The following is a 21,238-nucleotide window of genomic DNA, read 5'->3' on the forward strand; positions in this document are numbered from 1 at the left end:
CGAATAAAACCAATTCAACACAAAAAAAGTCAAATGGAACCAAAATACTTGACCAAACAAACATAATGGGGAAACAAATACAAAATATTAAAACATTGATATATTTGGGGGGAAAAAACAGTTGCGCAAAAAAAAAAAGTAAAATATTGAACCAATGCAATACAAATAAATAAAAAATATTCATCAATAAAAAAAGGAGTCATGGAAAAAAATTGAAGAACAATTAGGAAAAACGTACAATGAGTGATCCTTTTTTTTCCCCCGCAATCAAAATAATCCTATGACCGGACACCAGCTGGGTGATTTTTCCACTTGATGCAAGCAATGTTGTTCTTAGTCGTTATCTTGAAGTGGTCGGGCCTAGTATTTGTACCACATTCTTGTTCAACTAAACCGATCGCTTTAAATCTGTCAGGATTAATTTATTAAACACTACATTTCCCAATGGCGCAGTGCACTTGATTGCTTGGTTTGTCTCCACTTAAACATGAACGTCGTTCTTTTGTGGGTCACGGCATCCGAGAACGCTCACCCAATGCGTTGTGAATGTCTGCTCTTTTAATTAGAAGGAATGCGGTCTTTCCTGCCGGTGCTGTTGCTTACAGTGTGTGTGCGTGCTTGGCGTCTGCGAATCAACAAAGCTCCTCTGAACATTCTTAAGAGCCCCACTGGCATAATTGCGTCGATTAAAGTCCCGTGCTTGTGAACCTGAGAGAGTGCTGCTCGACGTGTCTACTTTCTCTTCAGCTGGAACAAATTCCTATGCTTTAATGAACACTTGTTTAAAAAAAAAAAAGGGAAAGAGAAAAAGAAATACAGAAAATATTTGGAAATAATACGTTGTATTGAATAGGGGAAAATCGTGGAAAAGGTTCCGAGGAAATCAAAAGTTCATTTCAGTCGCCATCATTTGCGCAATCTAACAAAAAGCGAAAGTAGCGTATTTTCCACACTATAAGGCACACGTAAAAGCATTCGAATTTCTCCAAAGCCGACAGTGCGCCCTGTCATCCGATGCGCCTAATATAAAGAGACTGAAACTCTCTTTACATTCCCCATTGAATTGTTTTGGTGTTCGTGTTGCTATGCCATCCGGTGGCGATTATTTGCAGGAACCAATTGTAACCTAAAAGAGTTCTGCCCGACACAAATTGACATGTGCAGTCGCCGACACACACTCAAACAGACAACTACTTTGTAAGCTCTGCGAGGCCATTATGAAACAACGATGATACCAAAAGCATAGTTAACGACTGACTAAACAAAGGAAGTAGGAGACAAGCAAGACTTCTGGGGATATTTAGCCCCTTGTGGATCTGAGTCCACGAGGTTTGTGTGCCTTTTTGTTGAATCAGTTGTCTTCATAAATTTTGTCTTTCATTTATTGTTTTGTAATGCCATTTGTATTTATTTTTTATTTCCGTGTGTGTGAGCAGTTCCGATGGCTTTTTTTTAGAAGCGCAGCGATTGTGAAAGCTGCGTATAAATAAAGCTGTACTGTATTGTATTGTATTCCTGTGGCGTAGCATCATCTAGGGCAGAGGTGGGCAAACTACGGCCCGCGGGCCGAATCCGGCCCGTTGGTCTTTTTAATCCGGCCCGCCGAAGGTCGGTCCGCAATTAAGGTTCGATGTGAATGATTGCATTTGTTTCAATTGGACTTGTAATGACAGACATTTCACCGCCAGGTGGCGCATTGACTTGAAGTTGCAGAACACAGGGGGGGGGGGATCTTTTCGACCACCTAGGACACTCTGTATCGCTCTACTTCTACTGGTCTGATCACAACCCATCTGCAGCGATGCACAGGCTAAAAGAGGTCATCAACAACACTGTCGTCATTTTAAAAAAGTATATTAATACCGTACGTTCATGCTTTTGTTCTGTTGATGTTTGATATGGACTGTCAACAAATGCAGTTTTTTTTTTTTAATGTACCGTAGCTCGTGCTGACCTGGCCCTTCTGTCAAATTTTAAAAGTCAATGCGGCCCCCGAGCCAAAAAGTTTGCCCACCCCTGATCTAGGGGATGCATAGAGCAACCGGAGCCACTATTGTAGCTAGTATGCGCCTTATGATGCAAGGCCATTCATTGGTCTTGTGCGGTTTATAATCGGAAGCACCTTATAGTGCAGAAAATACGGTCATAAAAATAAAGTATATACAGTATATATAATATATATATATATTTTTTTTTTAAATCCTCGTCTCACCCCTCATTCAGCTCGAGTCCTCTACCAGAGGCCAGGAAGCTTCTATATATATATATATATATATATATATATAGCACACAGCTCACCAGCAAGCTCTGCAGAAGCCTGATAATGACCCCGATCATTTGAATCGGGTGCGATGGAGGAGGGTAGCATCTGAAACATGCAGGATAGTGTCCCTCAAGGACCAGATTTGGAGAGCCCTGTTATATGGCAAAGACACTCTAAACCTTCCACGAACAACCCGGGCTAAACTTGGCTGCTCCTGAACATGCAACGCTTTTCTCACCGTTGCGATGTAATGACAAAAACTGCATACGTAATCGATTGGAGTAGGCGGAGAAAACCGCATCATAATTCCCGACACGTGATGGGAGATAATTATGAGTTTGCACGCTTTTTGAAAGTGCTTGCGTTGCTGTTGCCGTTATGCGTGTACTCTGTCTTGCGTGGGAGGCGTGCGGGCGAGCGAACTTTGATCGAGATCATCCCATGCCAATAAAAATTTGACGTTACTCAATGCAAGAAAAAATGTAAAGGTGTGTTTGCTTGGACGTCTCGCCCTGAAACTTCTTTCGTGCGTACGCGGTCCGGTCCCATTCGTGTATTCCAGCCGGTGATTTCAACAAAGCATATGCGTGTCTAATAATAGTTTGACTACAAGTCAATTTGCAATGTCGTGTGCAGCGGGAGAGGACTGTCCGGTCATGTCAGCTTGCCTCTTCTGCAGTGCAAGATCCCACTTGCGTGTAACTCCGTTGTTGTGCTTCCTTGGCTTTCCTAGATGACGAAGAGGCACTCAACTCCATCATGAAGGACCTCGCAGCCCTGGGTTGCTGCTACACTCAGCACAACAGCCACAAGCCCAAAAGCAGGACCTTGCTGTACAAACAGGTAACACGAAATGATGCGGAGGGAAAAAAAACCCCCATGCGGTTGTACTTTATATTGCCTTATACACCAAATATGGCAAGTTGCTACGCAAAGAACAACACTCCGCAAACATGGCCATGCTTTGATGAAAAACGATACTCCACAAGGATCGCTGTCACACCGAATCCACAATCGCGGCCGGCGTGCTTGAGTGAAAATAAATCTCCGCAAACATCCCCTACGAAATTTGGCGGGCCACGCGACACTTGAACAATATTCCGCAAACATGGCTGACCCTCAACCGAGCGCAATCCTCCACAAACGTGGCCGACATCGCGCGGAACGCGGAAGACAAGCATGACGCGCTTTGCTGAATATGAGACTCCAAAAAAAGATGGTGGAAAAAAAGTGCACCGAGAACAACGTTACAACATTCCGTGAGCACTGCGCAACTATTACGCAAACAACATTCCGCCAACGTGGCCGAAGCGTGCGCTTCACGAAACTTGGCTGCCATGCTTCACTGCTAACATTATTCCACAAATATGGCGGACGAATTGCTCACCTCAAACGTGGCTTCTGGAGAAAAAAAACCCAAAACATTCCACAAACATGGTTGACGCGCTTTGCTGGCAGTGCGCAGTCGTTTGCAAAAACAATAATGATAAACAAAGCTTGGCGTAAAATGAGCACGACACACATATGGCTGACATGCTATCCTGAAAAAATAAAATAAAAAGACGACACTCCACAAAGATGGCGGGCAAACATGGCCGACATGCTTGTACAGCGGTACCTCTATGAAATGAATTTGGTTCTGGAAGAAATTTGTTCACGTGAAAACTTTGTCAGTAGAGACGCGTTTTCCATGTAAATGCCCTAATTCGTTCCAAGCCCCCCCCCCCCCCCAATTCAGACATAAATGTTTCCTAACGCTTAAAAATGCATCAAAATATGTAACAAATTATTGCCCAATAAATGAGAGTTGTGCACCATGTAAAAAACAAAGATGGTTAAGAATTAAAATGCGTCCTCATTGTTTTTTGCCCTCTTTAGTCCATGTTCTCCCTCAGGAGTGGTTTTTGCCTGGCGTTTTCTAAAGAACTGGTCCAAGGGCGTTTGCTTTTGTCGGCTTTTAACAATCCTTCGAAACTATCCAAGGCAAACATCAGCATAGTGAGCCATCGCCCGACTGGTGAACACTTTTTTCTAAACGAAACATACGGTAGAGGTCCCTCTTCGCCGATGGGATGCCACCATCATGGTCACTAATAGCCAATGGCAGAGCAGCTCTAAGTATGTTGCGTTCAGGAAACTCGGAGCTGCGAGTCGCAGGCCATACCGTATTTTTACCTTTTTCGTATTTTGAAATTTCTTTCGTAACAAGAGGCAATATTGTCCCGTTGAGACGTTTCGTAACTTGAAAATTTCACATGGAGAGACGTTTGTAAGTAGAGGTACCGCTGTAATTGGGGAAAAAAAAGTATTTTTTTGTGTCTGCGTTAAGATGCAGTCGTGACAAATAGCTAATGAGTAATAATAAAGTGCGTGGATAACCAAACTGCGAGCAGGAAGAGACTTGCAGGCCCCTGCGCATTCCTGCTCCTTCGGATGACGCATCTAAAAATCCGTTGCGTTTGTCTGATGCATTCACATCACATGACGTTGTCCGGAATAGACCAGGGGGTGTCCAAAGTCTGGCTCAGTGGAAATTTGTGGCCCCTGGCTTATTTTTATTGGCCCCTCATATAAATAGAAATGAATAACCCGGCTTCAAAGATGTCGCAACCCTCGGAGATTTGAACTTCAACTTCAACTCGATTCCATAAAACTGTGAATCACTGAATCATTTGGTGAGTTTTTCAGTATGTTGAAGCAGCTCAAAAAGACAATTTGGTTGCCAGAATTGAAGCAATTTCACACCACTGTGCTCGAGTCCTAGCAAAAAGGCTTTGGGTGCATTTTGACAGACTGACTTGAGTTCTCCGACATAATGCTGCAAGTGTGAATCACTTTCAAGCTCCGTAACGCCCCCTCTGTTATTGTTGTTTTTCCCCTCAACAGGATTTAAGAGTCAAGCTGGAGCATGAGAGAGAAAAACGGTACGTATCACAGGCTTAACTCTGCAGTCCGGAGCTCTTTTTGTTATGCCTGGCATTTTGTGTGAGGAGAAGGGGGGGGGGGAGCGAAGCACAGTTACATGCTCGAATCGCGTGAAGACAAGGAAGCATTTTTTTTTTGCCTGACATTTCGTGGAGGCCTAAGGTCTCCGGCTTGGGAAGCTTAAAACTCACGAGGTTCTGCCGACATCATGCTTTAACCCTGGTTTGAATGTCGAGCTTGAGGTGTACCTTTCTGAAACAATAGTGGGTCAACTTGAAAATCGGTCTTTTTTTTTTTTTTTTAATTATCAGCATTTTCATATAATTGCGAAAATAGACGGGCAGTACATAATAGGTTCGGAAAAAGTAAGTGACATATTTCTCAATGTTAACATTAGAAGTAATATGTCTATCTATGTAAATAAATAAATACTTTTTTTTTCAGAAAACAGCTCAAGCAAGAGCAATTTTTCATTCATCAAATAGCACCGTATTTTACGCACTATAAGGCGCACCAAAAAGCATTCAGCTTTCTCAAAAGCCGACAGCGCGCCTTCCATATGGATCAATATTCTGATTTCTTGGATGTGGTATTTTTAATGTAATGTAAAGCGCTTTGTTACAGCCGCGGCGGTCGTGAAAGCTCGATATCAATAAAGCTGTGTTGTATTGTATGCCTTTCGGCGTAGCTCCATCTAGTGGATGCATAATCGAACTACAGCCAGTGTTGTAGCTTCTATTATAAGATAAGAGATAAGATATCCTTTTATTTGTCCCGCAATGGGGAAATTACAGTCAGAATTCAGAAAGGAAAACGCTGGGTTTTATATGCGCCTTTTAAAGCGGTGCACCCTGAATATGTATACCTATTTAAAATTGGCCATTCATTGAAGGTGCGCCTTATACTCCGAAGCCCCTTAAAGTGCGGAAAATATGCAATATACACCAAGCCGATGCAGACGTAAATGTACGCATGCTTATTGCTTCCATCAATACATAAACACAAATACTCTCCATTACCATGTCAAGCGAGCACATTTGACTTTATTTTAGTTTTACTACAATGTGGTCTCCTTTTGTAATTGCTTGGCACTTCCAAATGTTGAAGTCTCACCTAAAACACGGCCTGAACGGTTAGTTTTAGTTTAGTTTCCCCCCCCCCCTTTTTTTTTTTTTTACGACAGCCTGGAACAAATGAATCCGCTTCCCGTGATTTGGCCGCCGTCGGCCGGTCTGCCTGACTCAGTAGAACCGCCTTGCCCGTCCACAATGGAATCTAATTGGACCGTCTCTCTTTTCATTGGCAAGCAGTTGAAGGCAGGAAATGGGAACTTCTTCTCCCCCCCCCCCCCCCCCTGCTTTGCTTCAGTGCCTGAGGGAGCACACACGAGCTCTCTCTGACTCTATGCACAATACATATATGACTTGTGTTTGCTTGTGTTATGAATGCAACTGTGCCTCGGCTCATTCAACGGTGCTTCACTGGATTGGTAGATTGGTAGTATCGGACACAACGCACTCTGCGGTCACGTCACACCATGAAAACTAAGTCCATCTCAGACTGTCATTTCCAAGTGACACTCAGTCACGCGTCTGTCATTCCCACAAGTGCAAAGAAATGACTTTAGTTCAGCTTTGTTTTTTTTCGCGTCGCTAACATTGTCATGATTGAAACACGAGTACGTTTATTTTGCTGTAAATCTGTGCAGGGCTCGTGTGTGCACGCTCCCACATGCTTGCTTTTGACAGGAAGGAAAGGCATATCTGTTTGGAGCAGCATCCTCTAAGCGGCTCTTTATCACTCACATCATCGGGCAGTATAAACAGAGACCACCAATGTTTAGTTGTGATCTGCAGGCCTGCCCTGTCTTCCCAGAATCCTCTTGTCCGATGAGGAAGCTAGCGAGCGTTCATTAAGATAGGCCCGGTCTTGTCCTCTGATGGGGAAATGACGTGGGTGAAACGAGGCTCCCCCCCCCCCCCCCCCATCCCCCTCACCTCGATATCAGTTAACCTCAAGCTTTGTAAGCCACACACCCCTTGCAACTCTTTTTGGAGCGAAAGAATAAAATAAAATCATTATTTGGTAACCTAATGCTGCGAACAGAAAAATGTGAATCACATTCGGAACATTTGACAGTGTACATGACCTAGTCCTTTAGAATTTGAGAATTAGAGAGAGAATTAGAGAAAAATAGGCAAAAGGAAAATTGTTTTGCCCGTTTCCTTTTTTGGGAGGGGGGGTGTCGATCTTTGCATTATATGTCGTAAAATGTTCATATGTTTAAAAAAAAAGCATAATTAGAATTTTTTCTTTTTAAAGAGCTAATATTGGCCAATTAATTCGGCCGAACGATTAATTGGTCGTACTCTCGTGTGGGTTTTTATTTTATTTTATTTTTATTTTTTTTATAAAGACACTAGAGCAGGGGTCACCAACCTTTTTGAGAGTGAGAGCCACTTCATGTATACTGATTGTGTGAGGGGCTACCAAATTGATATATGTCTGAAATTACACATTTGTCCAAATGACCTTTTAATAAATATGAACAAGTGAATAAATATTATGAATAAATATTAACATTTTTAATTTTCAGACTCTGATCACGTTAAAGATTTCTCACAATACTGCCGGTGTTTGCATTTTTAAATCCAAATTTCTATGAGCAAATCACAATGTCACTGCGCTGGCGGGCTACTCATGTGGTCCTCACGGGCGACCTGGTGCCCGCGGGCACCACGTTGGTGACCCCTGCACTAGAGACTTGCTTGTGGTTTTGATGGCAGAAGGGGGTGCGTCGCTTCCTGTTGGTGCATACCTTATTGAGTCTTGGAAACAATGCTTTAAACGTATCCATAATAATTTGGGGGCGGCCCTTATATAAAAAAAACAAAACCAAACATCATTTCCAAACGTTGAAACCCCTTTTAACATCCCAATGCACTCTGTTTCCCCAAACACACCTTCAACAAATTCAAGCCTCGAATTATTGAGCTTGTACCTTCCTTCTTCCCTGACAATTTCTTTTTTTTTTTAATCCCTATTGGATAGTTTTCGAGCAGTCCGTTCTCTTTTTTTTCCCCAAGGCGCAGCCCCTTCAGCAACAACAATGTTTAAAGGCATTGTTATCAAGCCGCACTGAACAATTTGATTGGCCGAGGCACGTTGTTACACACGCGATTGTTGTGTGTATTTCCTGTGTACACGCTCGCTACCGTAATGACCGCAAATGTTCCACAACTGAAATGGCAAGTGTGGCTCATGCGCAGAAACCACAGAAAAAGTGAACACGAGCACGCGCTCTCCTTTTGTTTTCTCAGGCCCGTCAGCATTATTTTCTGGATATATCTCGGCATCTCTCTTTGGCTATCTTTCAGTCTTTAAGAGAGAAGGGAAAGGCAGACATCCTGCTGCATTTTGCTGCCACTCTACTCACTCTCTCTTTCTTTCTTTTTTTTTTTTAAACCATCCCCACTTGCTCTCAGGATGTTTCCCATCTGCATTTGTGTGCGTGTGTTTCTTTGACCTGAGGCTGGGATGATGAGGGGGAAGCCCGATGGTGTTGAAATGGTAGCCAACCTTGCACCGGTTTATTTACTTTGTTTGTTCTTTGCAAATTTCTACGTGGCAGCATAAGAAAGCGCACTCGCTCGCCCACGTAGGCGCGGAGCGTACGTGCGCTTTAGACGGCGCCTCGACGCAACGAGATTGCTTCCGGAGGGTTAGCGTCGCTTAACTTTCCGAGAAGACTTGGCGCACCCCCCCCACCGCCCAGACATTTGGCAAAAGCTGGCGAAAGAAAGTCGTTTTAGGACTGAAGGGAGAAGCCTTTCTCAAACTTTTAAAAATTGGATTCAAAAAGATTTGTTTGGACCTCTTTTTGGCGTAGGTGAAGGGATGAGGGGGGGAAACCAGATTTTGTCATGTCGAAGGGGTTGTTTTGCTTAAAAGCTTTGGGAAAACTGCTCTTCAAAGGTTTACACGCCCCCTCACCGCCGCGTTCATCCATTTTATGATGGGCTTATTCTCACGAGGGTCACGGGGCGTCCTATCCCAGCTGTCTTGGGGCTGTAGGCCTGGTCCGCCAAGAAGCGGTTGCCCGCCAATCGCAGGGCACGCGCATAGATGGAAAACCATTCGCACTTACGATCACACCTAGGGACAATTTAGAATGTTCCATTCGCCTGCCGTGCATGTTTTTGGAATGCGGGAGGAAACCGGAGAACCCGGAGAAAACCCACGCAGGCGCGGGGAGAACATGCAAAGTCCACACGGGAAGTCCTGAGCCGGAATCGAACCCTGCACCTCTGCACTGTGAGGTGGACGTGCTCACCATTCATCCACCATAAGCCATATTTTTTTTTTTCCAGCCTTAACAAAGCCGTCCGGATACTTAAAGTGGTAACCTTTACCGCAGCATCATTTAGCATCAATTACACATCAATTAGTGGCGACAGTCGGCTCCCACCACCACCACCACCACTTCCTGCTCTCCCACCGTGCTGCGCTACGTTTGAAATAGCTGCAAAATTGCTGACGCGAAGCCGGACTTCCGCTGCACTATTCGATTATGTGCAAAAATGATTGCATGACAAAAAATAAACAGAAAAGAAAATGTTAAGTCGTGTGAGTGACTGGCAGCACAAAGCCGGCAAGGAGGACTGATATTTGTGTCCATTTATTCCATGTTTTTTTATTTTAAATATATTTGCACCTCTCTTGCCTCCCAGGATCATCCCATTCCAGAGGCCGCTGAAGATCAAGGAACTCCTCCAGAAAGTGACCGAGGCCTTTGGCCAGCAGATGGACATGTTCTTCATGGAGAAAGAGGTACCGTGACACGTGTAGCTCTTATTGTGGAAATGGAACAGTTCTGTCCCTAAGCGATTTGGGTACTTATCATTTCATGGCAAATAAAATAACAATTGCTTGGGCCGAGATCAACGAGGGTTGAGGCAAGAATATACTGCAACACAATTTTTTTAGATTAGAAAAAAAAAAAAAGAGAATGATTCACGAACCCTAATAAAAATATAAAACCGTCAAAGCTGTAATGCTGCAATGATTTGTGCCACATCCACCGAATATTACATCTGGATTTCATGACATCCCCTTGTCCAAAAAATAAAAAGGTCATAAATCAGTTTTTGTTTTCACAGTGTAGTTTGCTCTTCTACCTCATGAGTTAACGAATCGTAGCTTACCCAATGAATGACCGAAATGGATGGCACCCGTATTTCTGACAAAGAATGGGTGTGGTGTCAACCTTTTTTGTTTGTTTGTCCCGAACCAATCCCTTTCTACCTCTTGAACTAAATTAGCGTACAGTGCAGAATGGGTGAAAGACAAAGACTTTGGCCCTATTTCTGACAAGAATTTCTTGATATGTCAAATTCTAGACCTTTTGATTTTATGATCTCCTGTTGCCAAAAGGGCCATAAAGCAATCATTTTAATGATGAGCCCCTTATAATTTAGGTAGGCCATTGAATTGATGAAACATATGTATGTATGTATGTGTGTGTGTGTGTGTGTGTATATATATATATATATTAGAGCTGTCAAACGATTAAAATATTGAATCTAATTAAAAATGCAACTGTCATAATTAACTCAAATTCACTAAAATTAATCGTGATTACTCACGCATTTTTTATCGTTTCTGAATTTCCTTTTACATTTTTTTTATCGTTTCTGAATTTCCTTTTACATTTTTTGTCCTATTTTTCCCCATTTTAATGCTCTCATCAACATGGAATCATGAATCCGTTTTCTATGTGCCAAATGCAAATATTTACCGAAATAACAATTTCGACTTTCAATTTTACACGAACATTTTTCACTTGGAGCAGTTAATCACACATAATCTCTCACACAATATTACTGTCCATCAACAACAGTGAAAAAAATATTTAGTCACACAACAGCTGCTTTAACAGCTCTTTTTCTGGAATCAAAACAGAGCAATATAACATTATAAAGTGCACATCTAAGGTAAACTAGTACTCGGCCTACAGTGGATTTAAGCCGCGGTTGCATCCTTCGTTTTTCTCAAGTTTGCTTTGAACACAGCAGTCAGGCTATGTTGATTGTGTTGGTCCTTCTCGCGCGCAAGTCTCTCTACGGTTTTGCGTCGACATCATTTCGGATGACGACACTTGGTTCGATGACAACACCGGAGACGTTTTATTTCCGCTAGGTCGCTACCACTGCACCGCTGAACTTGACCGTCACTGTCAGACGAACACAGAGAAGGCCCACCCGCTCTATTTATATGGACACGGAACACTGTAACCTTCCACGCAAAATAGTAACAATCGCGTCAGTGGCATACATCGTACGCCTGTATGATACAGGTAACTTTGGTCTTGTCAGTGGAGCAATCTGGCAACTTTTTAAAATAAACTTTCCATTCATAAACTCTTTAAGTATGCGTTTTCGCTGTCTCGCAAAACAGACATGGGCGTGGACTTCTGCAGCGCGCTTGTTGTTTTGGTTCCGGCGTAGTTCTAGAGCAACCTATCATCCGCTTGTGACGCGTGCCGCGTTAATCTCGCGAGAAAAAATTTAATCCCGTTAAAATTCATTTCAATGAACGCCAATAAAAACGCGCTAAACTGACAGCTCTAATATATATACATATAATATTTCTGCCGACCTCACGTAAAACCATACAGCAACCTCCTGTTGTCAAAAGTGGGTCATAAGTCAATCATGACTTTTTTGACGTGTTGTGTTTTCTAGCTGTCTCCCACTGATGCTTTCACATACGGGAACAATAAGGGACACCCAGAAAAGGTTACACGGCATGTTGTTTTCTTGTCCTTTTATTTTTTTAAAGATGCTGTTGCCCCTCAAGAGCCAGGAAGACCTGGACCAGGCTGTGTTTTCTCTCGTCTCCAGCACGGTGACCAATGGTCTACTCAGGATATTGCTGAAGACCCCCAAGAACAACCATGTGAGAGCCCAAACCCCTGAGCCCTCAGCCTGAAATTACATGACTTTTTTTTTTTTTTGTATATTGCAACACAAGTAGGAAGTCACCCTCCTTTAAAAGCTGATATGCATTTAGAGTCAACACGAGTGCCACTGTTAGCTGAAGTGACTCGCTCAGAGGTGCGGGTGACATTTCTTCACTTCCTCTCCCACTACTTATGCACACTAACCCCCTTGCCCCCCCCTCCCCCTCATTTACCCGTCGCCCTGCAGTACCTTCAGGTGAACAGCAGAGACAAGCAGAGCGAGATGAGGTCATCGCGGTCGCTCGGGGATCTGAAAGGCTCACTGCTGAAGGGCTCGGAAAGGGTGCGCAAACACTCCACAGGTGACTATGGCTCATGTGCCGTTGCTGCGCCGCGTCCATTTTCATGCGTCGATCACCTCGGTCGTGAAACGCTTAACTCCACTCGACGGTGACGGAAATCTCATCACGTTTATGACCGTTGGCGACTTAAATCCCGACACGATCGGCGCAATGCACCCCCTTAAAAAAATCCATTCTGTTCATTCCATTCACTCAGTCATCATTCATGACTCCCTTTTTCCCAGGTGGAAGTTGATCAAATGGTTTGCATTCACGTTGGTGCACCCCCCTCAAAAATGCTCAGTCAGCATTAACGACTCCCCCTTTGTTTTGCAGGTGTAAATGAATCCCATTTTACCGTATGTGTCAAAGTTGGTGCCCCCCCCCCTGCCCCACAACATAGCAACAGATTTATTTTGCCGTCACGTAACTTTCGAACTTCCTCCTCTCAGGTTCCCTCCACACAGGTCGGACGTCACCTCCCCCGGGGAGCGTCCCTGAAGAGCAGCAGCAAATTGCTCGCCAGGGTTCCTACACCAGCATCCACAGCGAGGGGGAGTTCATTCCAGAGATGCAAGACACAAATGTAAGAGGTCCAAAAATATAAAATCCTCACGTTAAAGTGTTTTTTAAAAAAAAGTACACAACAAATTGAAGGCACACATCAAAAATAAAAAAGGGAAAAACATGTTTTTTTTAGACAGCCGACATTTTTTTTAAACCACACATCCCCTTCAGTGCGCGGATGGAGTTGGCCCATCCCCTGTCACCCGCACACCCCCGTAAAAGAAGCGAAACATCTTAACTCGTAGACCCCCTCAAAATCAGGACTCTACCACAGCCGACACAGAATCAGAATCAGAATCATCTTTATTGGCCAAGTATGTAGAACACACAAGGAATTTGTCTCCGGTATAACACGCTGCATTAGTATCATCGTAAACAACAAAATCATTGAACCATTTTAGAGTAACCAGTAGCAGTATTTGTAGTACAAGAAGAGTGACTACGTCAGTGACTGTTTAGGGAGTTAATGGCTAGAGCGAAGAAGCTGTTCAAGTGTCTACTGGATTTGGCGCGCATGGATCTGTAGCGTCTGCCTGAGGGGAGTAGCCGGAAAAGGTGGTGGGCAGGGTGCCGGGGGATCCAGGAGGACTTTCCGTGCCCTCGTCTTGATTCTTGCAGTGTGCAAGTCCTCAAGAGTGGGTAGGGCGGTGCCAACGATTTTTTCCGCCGTCCTCACTGTCCGTTGAAGTCGGATTTTGTCCTTTTTTGTGGCGGCCCCAAACCAAACCGCGATGGAAGAACGCAGGATTGATTCGATGACTGCCGTGTAGAACTGTCGTAGCACCAGCAGTCTTGAGCTTGAGCGTAAATGACTTGCACTCCGTTCTTGTTGTCACATTTCAGATGTTGGATCCCTTCGGGAGTGCTGGCAACTCGCTGTCGAGCAGCTGTCAATCCATCGACCAAGCGCTTGACAGGTGAGGGATCGCCTTTCTCACGCTCTCCGCTCATAAGGTGTGTTGAAAGGTCAAAACGGAGCGGATGGAGTCGGGTCATTTTAGCTGTTACCGTGGCGACACTTTTTTTTGTTTTTTTAATGATCTGGGCACCCGGATTCCACCGCCGTCATCATTAGAGGAAAGAGAGAGGACATAAGAGTGGGGCGCTAACGAGGGGAGTGAAAAGGGAAAAGAGAAAAAGGAGGCTTGGAGAGCGAGCAAGCGGCGGGCGGAAAGGGCTCCTACCTGCGCGAGGCTTATCTGTACTGCAGGCCCCGCCAACAATGGCAGGAAACCGGCGCATTGGAACTTTTCCCTGTGAGCGGGCATGCGTGCCCCCTTATCCAGGGTCTCGCGGTCCCCGCGACGCCCCGCGGTCAGCAGAGACGTCACGCTTCTCTGATGGGTCAGCCCGGGGGGGGGTGAAGGTGGGATCAGACAGATTTAGTGGTGAAATATTACACGGGGTTGGCGCACCACCAATTGCCCGCATCTGCTCTCCTTCTCAAGTCAAAACAAACCCTCAGGATAGACTTTGACTAACTGATTCAGCTACACACCCCCCCTTGAAGATCTCGCGAAGAGCTGGTGCCACCCTTCCTACCCTGCACACACTCTCAAAAGTCAAACTCAACCTTCTGGATAGTTTGAGGAAAGCCTTCAATATGCTGACAGACAAAAAAAATGATGGAAAATGGAGTTCTTGAATTGGTGTAACCTCCGTTTTTTTTTTCCCCCCCGTATATATTTTCCCGTATATTTTAATCAGTGGTATCCACATGCAACACAATGTAATTCAGTACGTTGTTGTTCAACATCGGTTTTGTAGCCGCAACACAAAAGTTTTTTAGTTTTTTTTAAGAACACCGCCCAACTCGTGCACTCATTTAAAGATAAGGCCAACGGGAGGGGAAAATACGAGCGCAATAGCAAATCATTTTTTTTCTTTTTCCATCTTTTCTTCTCGTCGCAGCCCGCCTTTCTCGCAGAACAACCGTGACAATAATTACCTGAACCTCAGCTACGAATACAAAGGTGAGTTTGCGCTCAAATGCGCACGCGGCGCAAACACAGAAAGGGAGAGTCATATTCTATGGAATCTTTCTCTATGTGTAAACAGGAATAGTGTTTATATGATTTCATGCTAAGAAAATGCAAATGTTGCACGCCAGCTCAAATATTTGTGTTTGTCGTTGTCTGTTGGGGGTTTTTTCCCCCAAAAATTGCAGGTTTCATTGAAAGGTGACAAGATGGAAATTTACATGAATTAAAAGGAATAAATAAATAAAGTAATATTTACAAATCAAATAAAAGGAAACACGTTTCCACTGTTTGGTTTTGGATAAGAAGAAATTACTCAACATTTCAAGCAGCAATGGGAAATGTGTGCACTAATGAGAATTCATGATTTGAAAATTATTTTTCTGAACACAGTTAATCTGTAAGAGATTTTTATAAGGGTAATGTATGAAGAAGAACTTTGAATTTATATTTAACTGTTTTGTTGTTCTGAACACAGCTCGTGAGACATCCATCCATCCATTATCTTACTCGCTTGTCCTCACGAGGGTGGCAGGCGTGCTGGAGCCTATCCCAGCCGTTTTCGGGTAGCGCCTACGACCCGACACGACTACACCCTCAACTGGTTGCCAGCTAATCACAGGGGCACACATGTATGAACAACCATTCGCGCTCACAATCACTCCGAGGGAAAGTTTAGAGTGTCCCTAGTTTGCAGTACGTTTGTATTAAACTAGAGGATTCGTATGTTATTATAAATATTTGAAGGTGGCGCTGCCCCAATTGCTCAAGTTTCTGGTCGTCTTGTACAACATTACTTTGGACAACAGGAATATAAAAAGAAGTGTTACACCTACTTTTCTCCTATAAACCAAGGAGGTGCAGTTTTGCTTTCTGCTTGGAGGCTTACTGTGGCACGTGTTCGTACACACACACACACACACACACACTTGCCTAATGTAAATCTGTGCCTGCTGAACACTCCAGTGTTTGTCTATCATTCCCCGTGAGTCAATTTTTCCTCTCCATTGCTCCGCCAAACAAAAAAATAACTCCCCGTTGCCACGGGAGATGGCCACAAACACGGAGTGGGAGAAGAGGAGGATGGAGGGGACAGGCCGCGTCATCTGACAGCTGCTTTCAATTGCCCGTGGCTCTAGCCACTTTTCTCTTTCGCGTGTTTACGTCAGTACTCATCCTCCACCTGCTTAAGGTTACAGTTCCTCTGGGCTGGGTGCTAAAGGCTAAGCTAGCAACACATTACCTCACTTTCCTCTGTGAGAACTCCGCCATTCTGGTTCCTGACTAGCTAGCCACTGATATGACATGTTGCAAACTTGGCAACTAGCTAGGAAGTGACAATCTCCCGAAGAGACTACTACTACGCCTTAGTATATGTGGTCTGAAGAGACTAGCAAAGAGAGACTACTGAAGCGATTAAGCAGCTAGCACCTTGCCACTGGAGCAACAAACCAATTGGCTACAGGAATGACAATCTACAACAGCGGCTTGGGGATCTAACGGCTACCTTGTAGAACTACAAGGTAGCTAATTCCGATCAAATGGATCACCTAGCTATGCAGTCATTCGCTACTCAAGTTATGAGCTGCTGAAACAGCTAGGTATCTAATGGCGACTAAGTTAAGCTAGATTGGAGCAACCTACATGCTTCAGTAGATTGTTGCTCCAGTAGCTAGCTGGTATCTGGTAAATCACTTCTGTACTTAGCCATTGTAGTTGCTTGTTGCTTCAATGGCAAGTGTCTCTGCTAGCTACCTACTCGCTCAATGAGCAAACTGCTAGTCACTCCAGATGATTGTTGCTCCAGTAGCTAGGCGCAGCTAGTTGGCTTCTCTTTTAGATAGCTACTAGCTTCCTACTCAGAAGGGCGATTGTCCTTCCAGTAGCTCGCTGCCAACTAATTTGTTGCTCCGGTAGGTATTCGCTCCCGTTGCCAGCTCAAACTACCTACTCGTTCCATTGTTACCTTGTCACTCCATTACCTAGTCGCTATCAACACATCCACGACCATTCCTGTACATGTTCTTGTGTTCTCTATTTAAAAATAAACAACAACAAATAAAAACATGTCTTCCTTTGTCCCCCCCTATAGGTCGCCATGGCAAAGGTGGGACTTTTCCTCGGCAGTTTCAGTTGCCCAATCGGAGCAAAGACTATGGTGATCGTAAGTATGGCGAAAAACACCTAACAGCCACGGTGACGACATTTTAATCCATTGCCATTTAATCGAAAAGATTAGTAGGCATGCACAAGAATGCCGCATCGCCCAATCAGCACAAAATATTAGACTGAATGCCCAACTTTCCTGAGCAGATCACAATGGAACAGTCCCAGGTTGATACTGTGGAGAACTCTTTTAACGGGTCCTTTCAGTCAAGCAATGATTTCGATTTTCCTCTGTTGAAACTGAGCACGTTTAAAAAACACAGCCACCCTGGCTTCCCTTTAGACAGGAAGCCGGGAGACCAGGGAACCAGAGAGGCACCTGTAAAGCAAACATGTGCATGACGGTATCCCCATCATTAATATGTCCAATCCTTCTTTTCTCACAGGTCGCAGGACACTTCCGCGCAGCTTCATGCCGCAGGAAAACCTGTTCCAGCTGGTTCCCTCCAGCCGCACACGCAGCTACAATGGTGACGGTGGTGGCGGCCTACAGTATGGCGAGTTGAGAACGCTCGGACGCAATGTGGACAAAAGCTGCCAGCGCACCACGGCCAAGTGTGAGTTTGTTCTTCTCATAAGTAAGCATTCATTTAGTAATAATGTGTAGCTTTTGTTTTCTAACTGAAAAGGGTAATCTTAGAATACTGTAGCTAGCTACTGCGCTGACTAGCGGCTAGCTACTGGAGTGGCTAACTAGCTAGTCGCAGAGCGTTTGACGCGTCACACCAGTGGCTAGCCAATAGAGAGACTAGCTAGAAAGAAACTAGAGCGACTTGCTAGTGAGTGGTTTTCTACTGGCGTGAATATGTACTTTAACAACTAGCTGTCTGAGCTTCTAGCTTATCAGCGACTCGCTCCTGGAGCCACTAGCTGCTAGGCCAGTATTTTTCACTCCTGCAGTGATCTGCTAGCGAGCAGCTCGCTTTCGGAGTGCCCCCCTCATATTCATGACTAACGTGTTGTCATTGTCACCGCAGCCCCACGGGCGCCGGTCAACTGGAGGCAGGGTAAGCTGCTGGGGCGTGGCGCATTTGGTGAAGTCTACCTGTGCTACGACGCTGACACGGGCCGCGAGCTGGCTGCCAAGCAGGTGCCCTTTGACCCTGACTGTCAGGACACTAGCAAGGTGAGCGAAGGAAAGAAATGAGTTTAATTAAAAAGCTACATTGCCACCATTGCAGTGAGGTACACTTGGTTATTCAGTGAACCCCCCCCCCCCCTCATGAAACTGACATATTGACCATTTTTGTGCTAGTTCTAATAGATGCCACAAGATATCACTATAAACTATGTCACGGAGCTCTGTACTGTTAATCCTTCCAACACACTGTAAACGAGTCATTGAATCTAATTAAAGTCTCCTAGCTCAATGCTAACAGAGAATGCAAAACTCCCTAAACGGGCAAACTAAAATTAGCGTTACCATTACAGTAATTCTAAATCTTCAAACAACTGCAATGTAGGGGTCCTGAAGGTATCCCCCTCACTGAACATCCATCTATTATTTTGTGCAGGAGGTGAACGCTCTGGAGTGCGAGATCCAGCTTCTGAAGAACCTGCGTCATGAGAGAATTGTACAGTACTACGGCTGCCTGCGGGACATGGAGCAGAGGAAGCTCACCATCTTCGTGGAGTTCATGCCCGGGGTGCGTAGATAAATAAACAAAACAAACTAGGAGAAATTGCGACATAATTGCAGAGGTAAAATGTCATTTACCTCCACGCCTGCCGAGTCGCTTGCGGAAATGTCAGCGTCCTCAATTATCCTCCGTGTTGGCCCAAACACACGCTTTATGGCATTATTTTTCCCAAAGAGGGAGAAATACTATTCCTCTGTCCGTTTTTAATATTTACCACGGCACCGTTTTTATCGCTCGTCTCAACATTTACGCTGCATTGTTCTGCCTGACGAGGCGAGGATACCCCCACTGCTCCTTTCGGTGGGATATTTTAACAGCTAAAAAAAATGGCGGCACGTCCGCCTGTCACATTTCAGTTTCGAGGTTTGAATCTTGGCTTAGGCCTGCCTGTTCGTGAGTCTAGGCTCCGCCCCAAAAGTCTGCTCTGCTTAAGGACAAGCGCTGTAGAAAATGGAGGGTGCATCAAATAATGCAGATGTTCTTGTTTGTCACAGTTACCGCGAATAAGAGGGTTAATTATCTCGCGTATATTTATTTTATCTGTTCGTGGATTGAAGAAAGGAGTATTGAGGAATGAAAGGGGGAAAAAAATAGTCTAAAAAGACAGGGAAGTTGTAAAGTTGCGAAATTATGGAAGTGAAATTGTAAATCATGCATTTCTCCTCCTCCTCTGCCTCCTGCCGGCCAGGGTTCGATAAAGGACCAGCTGAAGGCCTACGGGGCTTTGACGGAGAAGGTGACGAGGAGATACAGCCGGCAAATCCTGCAAGGCGTCTCCTACCTGCACAGCAACATGATCGTCCACAGAGACATCAAAGGTTAAAAAAAAAAAAGAGAAAGAAATTCCGCTTGGAAAATTGGCTCCCGGAGCTCGTCAACTCTAAAAAATAAAAAATTGAAAAAAAGTCCCACGCCGGATGTGAAATGATTTGGTTTAGCGGTTCACAAGCGCTTTGAGAACGTGACTTGAAATGTAGCGTCTGGCCTGGAAAAAGGAGATAGCGGGCGGCCCATTTGAGCATCTACGCGGCTGGGATTTTTCCACTTAGAAATGCAAGACGGGAGTTGGTCTCCACACGTCCATTTCTGTTTTCTGGCAATGAAACACTCCCCAAAGCACAAGATGGATTGATTTACTTTATTTTCATTACTTGACGTTTTACTTCTTGCGATGTTATGGCTTTATTCTTCCCACTTGATTGCTTTTTCCGCAAACGGTTACGGCTTCGCCCTTCAGTGTGTTGGCTTTTTTTCTTGTCACCCAGTGACTCCGGTCTTGTTACTGCCACTTTATGCAGGGGCGGGGTGGCCATCGGGAATTTGGGGGAAATATGTTCATTTTCCCAAAAAGGCCGTTGCATCCCGGCCGTCGTGGCCGCCGGCAGCCGTCTTCCCGGACTTTTTTTCCCATGTATTTTATTTTTTTTTTTTTAAGTACTCAATACTTTTTTGAAATAAAATTCTCTAAGAAGTAAAAGGGAATATCTGCAATGAAAATCTTTAGTGGAGATAAATGTGACGTGTGATTTTTCCAAGTGTTCTTCAGGTTTATTTTGGATGAGGCTGACGAGTCTTTGGACTAAATGGCTGCCGGTCTGGCCTGTGTTTCCTCTCACCAAGGTGCCAATATCCTGAGGGACTCCTCCGGTAACGTGAAGCTTGGAGACTTTGGGGCCAGCAAACGCATCCAGACCATCTGCATGTCCGGCACGGGCATCAAGTCTGTCACCGGCACGCCCTACTGGATGAGCCCGGAAGTCATCAATGGCGAGGGATACGGACGCAAAGCCGACGTCTGGTAAGACGTCGTTAGCATGTCTGCAGCATTCTAGGATTCGAATCTGGTACAAATATACTTCCACCCTCTTCTCCAAAAAAAAAAAATTATATATATAATATATATATATATATATATATATATATATTTTTTTTTTTTTTGCCGCCGATGCATTTTCAACAGTTTAGTGAACAGAAGGAGCAGTAAAACACACAAATACAAAATGAGAACACTTGCAAGGAGCTGCTGGAGGCCACTACTTGCACCCAAATGCTCACACGCAAGCTTAACTGGCTAACATGAAAAATACTGTACGTTTTTCAACTTTGTAAAACCAGTTAATTTTTTTACATTGATTTATCCGATTTTATTCCATTTCCATACAGCCAAGGACGGTGGTTTCTTTTTTTAAATTAAAATCACGTTTGGAAAAAAAAGAATTTTCGAAGTTTGTGGGGCTGCTGAAATGCCATTTCAAATAATTCCAGTTCCAGTTACACTGTCCTATAATAATATTTTATGTTGATGTTTTTTTTATACGACAATATACAGGTATATTGTTATTAAAATCGGCTGTCAGATTTCCTCTTCATCTCCATTTTTTTGGGGGAACCATGTT

At 44.3% G+C, this 21,238-nt stretch overlaps 1 protein-coding gene across 1 annotated transcript in view; it reads left to right on the top strand.

The window, feature by feature from the left end:
* map3k22 (mitogen-activated protein kinase kinase kinase 22) overlaps positions 1–21,238 on the top strand; it is a 45,713-nt gene that overhangs the window by 21,243 nt on the left and 3,232 nt on the right. Inside the window, exons 4-17 of the mRNA XM_086101927.1 lie at positions 2,997–3,106; positions 5,150–5,187; positions 9,919–10,018; positions 12,029–12,145; positions 12,397–12,511; positions 12,943–13,076; positions 13,901–13,974; positions 14,969–15,030; positions 17,129–17,200; positions 17,589–17,759; positions 18,180–18,328; positions 18,717–18,848; positions 19,531–19,660; positions 20,463–20,640. Of these exons, the coding sequence (XP_085958053.1) occupies positions 2,997–3,106; positions 5,150–5,187; positions 9,919–10,018; positions 12,029–12,145; positions 12,397–12,511; positions 12,943–13,076; positions 13,901–13,974; positions 14,969–15,030; positions 17,129–17,200; positions 17,589–17,759; positions 18,180–18,328; positions 18,717–18,848; positions 19,531–19,660; positions 20,463–20,640 (1,582 nt within the window). The remainder of the gene's footprint in view (positions 1–2,996; positions 3,107–5,149; positions 5,188–9,918; positions 10,019–12,028; positions 12,146–12,396; positions 12,512–12,942; positions 13,077–13,900; positions 13,975–14,968; positions 15,031–17,128; positions 17,201–17,588; positions 17,760–18,179; positions 18,329–18,716; positions 18,849–19,530; positions 19,661–20,462; positions 20,641–21,238) is intronic.

Source organism: Hippocampus guttulatus, chromosome 21, assembly GCF_054856545.1.
Source record: "Hippocampus guttulatus isolate MCC_2025c chromosome 21, RoL_Hgut_1.0, whole genome shotgun sequence".
In the NCBI taxonomy this organism is placed as follows: domain Eukaryota; kingdom Metazoa; phylum Chordata; class Actinopteri; order Syngnathiformes; family Syngnathidae; genus Hippocampus; species Hippocampus guttulatus.